The 3503-nt window shown below is 56.6% G+C and overlaps 1 protein-coding gene across 1 annotated transcript in view; it reads right to left on the bottom strand.

Annotated features, from left to right (window-relative positions):
• Window positions 1-442: 442 nt before the first annotated feature.
• EN2 (engrailed homeobox 2) overlaps window positions 443-3503 on the bottom strand; it is an 8803-nt gene continuing 5742 nt past the window's right edge. Inside the window, exon 5 of the mRNA XM_006143822.2 lies at window positions 443-1669. Within this exon, the coding sequence (XP_006143884.1) occupies window positions 1353-1669 (317 nt within the window). The 3' untranslated portion in view covers window positions 443-1352. The remainder of the gene's footprint in view (window positions 1670-3503) is intronic.

Here is a 3503-nt window from a genome sequence, read left to right as displayed (position 1 = left end):
TTTGTTTTTATATATATATATATATATATGTACTTGGTGGGGAATATATTGAATATATTTAATTTACACTGTATCACACCTTCAAAAAATAAAATGTATATTTAAAAAAACAAGAAAAGACAAAAAGTGGTAAGAAATGATTATTTACACATTTTCTTCTAAATCCTGGAGGGTTCTGAGTTCCCTTGAAAGTCAAGGTAGCCACGTGCTTTGGGACTGGAGACTTACACATGTTCAGTGGTGTGTGTGTGCATATATGTATACACACATGTCTATACACATACAGATATTCCTGGAAGGATGTTCTCTATAGCCAAAGCAGCTACTCCAAAAAGAAAAGAAAAAAGAGAGAAGAAAAAGGAACGACAAACATGCCAACTCCCTCTGCAGGAGCCCTTGACTGGCCAGAGCTAGGTGACCAGGGCCATGTCCAGGTGCCGGGGCTGGAGCTGGCTCCTGGCTGGATGATGGAGCTAAGAAAGTTGCCCTGTGCGACCTGGAACAGGGAGCGTGTTTCCTCCTGCTTTGGGCTTTAGGTCACACTGGACCTGGACCCTCAGAGGGCACTATGCACAGAGGTGGTGCCCAGGGCAGGAAGACTGATGCTGATAGCTCACAGTGAGGCTGCAGTGGGGTCAGGGGACAGCGAACAGACGTGGACAGAAGTACTCACAGAGATGCATGGGCCTTAGCTAGGAGGACAAGGGAGGGAGAAGGCAGGAGGGCAGGAGGAGAACAGAAGAGAGGCCTGGGCCAAGAGACTACAGGAGATGTCCCAGGGCAGGCCATTCCCCACAGCTATGCCTCAGAGTTTGTCCAGGACCCTGGCAGGTCCCTCCTACCTGCCAGGTCCCCGTGCTCCTGAAGGCCCAGATGGCCTGGGGTGGCAGGCCCGGGCTAGTGGGTACAGGCCTCCTCTGCTGTCCTCCCCAGGCCAGCACAGACAGCGTGTCAGAACTCATAGACCAGATAGGAGCTATTCATTCGCTTCACAGTCGTGTGAAATGCAGCAATAAAAATCTTTGGACTTCAGCAAGTTGTTTAATTTTTCTTCTTTTGAAATAATAAAAAAAAAGTGTCCGATGTCCCATAATGGAGCTTAGAGGATTAAAAAAAGTGAAACCCTAAGCAGACCCCTTTGCAAAAAAAATCATAAAATTAGCATAATCTCATTAACACAAAAAACTCAAAAATACTTTATAGTCAGAGCAGAGATTTGGGATTTTACACCAACTGTAAGTTATATACACGTAGAGTATTGCGGAACCGTAGCTAACACACGCCACTCCCACTAGGAATGCTGGTGTCCTGTGTGCCCTGGCCCTGGGCCGGGTGACATCGGTGCTCTGCACCTACTCGCTGTCCGACTTGCCCTCCTTGCTGGTGGTGGAGTGGTTGTAGAGGCCCTGCGCCATCAGGTGCACCGCCAGCGAGTTCTTGCTGCCCGCGGCTTTCTTGATCTTGGCGCGCTTGTTCTGGAACCAGATCTTGATCTGCGACTCGTTGAGGCTGAGCTCCTGCGCCAGGCTCTGTCGCCGCTGCTCGGTCAGGTACCTGTTGGTCTGGAACTCCGCCTTGAGCCTCTGCAGCTGCTCCGCGGTGAAGGCCGTGCGAGGCCGCTTGTCCTCTTTGTTGGGGTTCTTCTTCTTTGGTTTTCGAGACCGGGGACCTGCACGCAGGTGGACAGACCGGTCAGCCCACTCACGCTGGAGGCCCACCTGCTCCCGAGCTGCAACAAGGGCGGGAAGGGACCGGCCCAAGGGCACTTGAGGTTAGGGGGGCAGGCTGGACTTGAGACAGGGTGTGGGCGCCCAGAGATCTCCCCGACCCTCCCCCCGCAGGGCAGCGAGGAGTCTGGGTGTGGGGACGAGTGGGACCCAGGGGCTGTCTTGGCGGGAAAGTCAGCTACAGAAGGGGCTTTCAGAAGAAAGGAAAAACCCCAGATGAAAGCAGAATGAAAAGGAACTTCCGGCCTGTTATTTTTCTAGCCCTTTCTGTGGGGCTCCAGGGAAGATGCTGGGAGAGAGGGGAGGGAACTGGGAGTCAGAGCAAGGTGGGGGTGAGAGAGGCAGAAGAGCCCTGGGGCTGCCGCGCTGGGGAGCTGGCCCATGGGCAGACACGGAGGTGCAGAGTGGCCGGAGGCCTGCTCCAGCCCGGCTTCTGGAGTCCCACCTCTGCGAGCCCAGGAGGGCTGCTTCCTTAAACGTGGGGCTGGAGGGGGCACACCACTCCTGACAGCCCTTGGCCCTGGCTCTCTTCCCCTGATAGTGCTGAGGAGACCCCTACCCGGTCCTCGCAGGTGCACACCCCACCCCCACCTACAGTGGCGCTGACCTTGGGCACATTTCTGACCCCACCCTGCCTCCTCCCCAGGGGGTCACCCCACGTTTGTTGGGGGTGGTGTACCCTCCTGGGAACCCTGGGAGCCAGGCAGAGCCCGAGAACGGAGGGAGGGAGAGGGGTTCTTTCTGTCGGAGTGTGGAAGCGCAACCGGGGAGGGGTGGGGGCGGGGGTGCCGGTGAAAGGGAAGAGGCCAGTGACCCTGGGCGGGTGGGGGTCGCAAGCCTGGGCTCTCCAGGAAAGCAGCGTGGATCCACTTGGGGAGCCCTGGGTGGTTCCTTCCCTGGGCCTGTGGCGGGGGGGGGGGGGGGGTGGCGGCGGATGGCCAGGAGAACTGCCCCCGCCTGCATTTCCTGAAGGGGTCTCTGGGGGTGGGGTGGGGGCGCCCTGGGTGCCAAGTGGGCCAGAGGGTGGACAAGGGCGCCAAGGCCCTGTGCAGCCAAGCGGTGAGCGGACCAACCGAGGCTAGGGTGGACCTAGGAATACCCCACCTACTCCGCCTACCACCGCACCCTCTCCAGGAGGCAGACCCCAGAGGGGGCAGCACGGGCGCTTCGGACTCGAACTCCCAGCTTTTCAGCTTCTGAAGCACACCCTCTCACGCTCATACACACACACACACACACACACACACTCAGGCTCTGTCCTGGGGCTCTGTGTGGCCAGCCTGGCTTTGATGGAGTAGGCAACATCCTCATCCCCAGGTCGGCTGTCCCCTGGGGACCCCCAAGGGGAAGGAGATGAGGGCCTGGGATCGGCTCAGAGAAGAGTCGGCCAGTGGCCCTGCACCTGCTTGGCCCTGGCCACCTCCCGGTGGCGCGCGGGTCTGGGTCTCTGCCTCCGACCCTTCCAGCCGGGAGCATGCTCCTTATCCCCAAACTCCTCGCGTCCTGGGACTCTTGGTAGCGCCCACACAAATCGACCTTCCAAAAGACACCAGTTCACTGGGGAAAAGTCCTTAAAATCCTAATTCGTAGTTCTCTTTTTTGATTTTCTTTTAAAAGACAACACTTAGGACTCTCTGGAAACAGAACCATCGCCCCCACCCCGGCAATAAAGCTATCTTCACCTCGTCCTTGCGAAAACGCCAACAAACCCAACAAACCTACGCGTTATCTTAGAGAGGGTTTTTTTTTTAAGCGCTGGAAGAGGGAAGACCCGGC

Source organism: Tupaia chinensis, unplaced genomic scaffold, assembly GCF_000334495.1.
Source record: "Tupaia chinensis unplaced genomic scaffold, TupChi_1.0 Scaffold000110_1, whole genome shotgun sequence".
NCBI classification, from domain to species: Eukaryota; Metazoa; Chordata; class Mammalia; order Scandentia; family Tupaiidae; genus Tupaia; species Tupaia belangeri.
The sequence above is the reverse complement of the archived record's forward strand: the minus strand, read 5'-3'. Positions and strand labels throughout refer to the sequence as shown.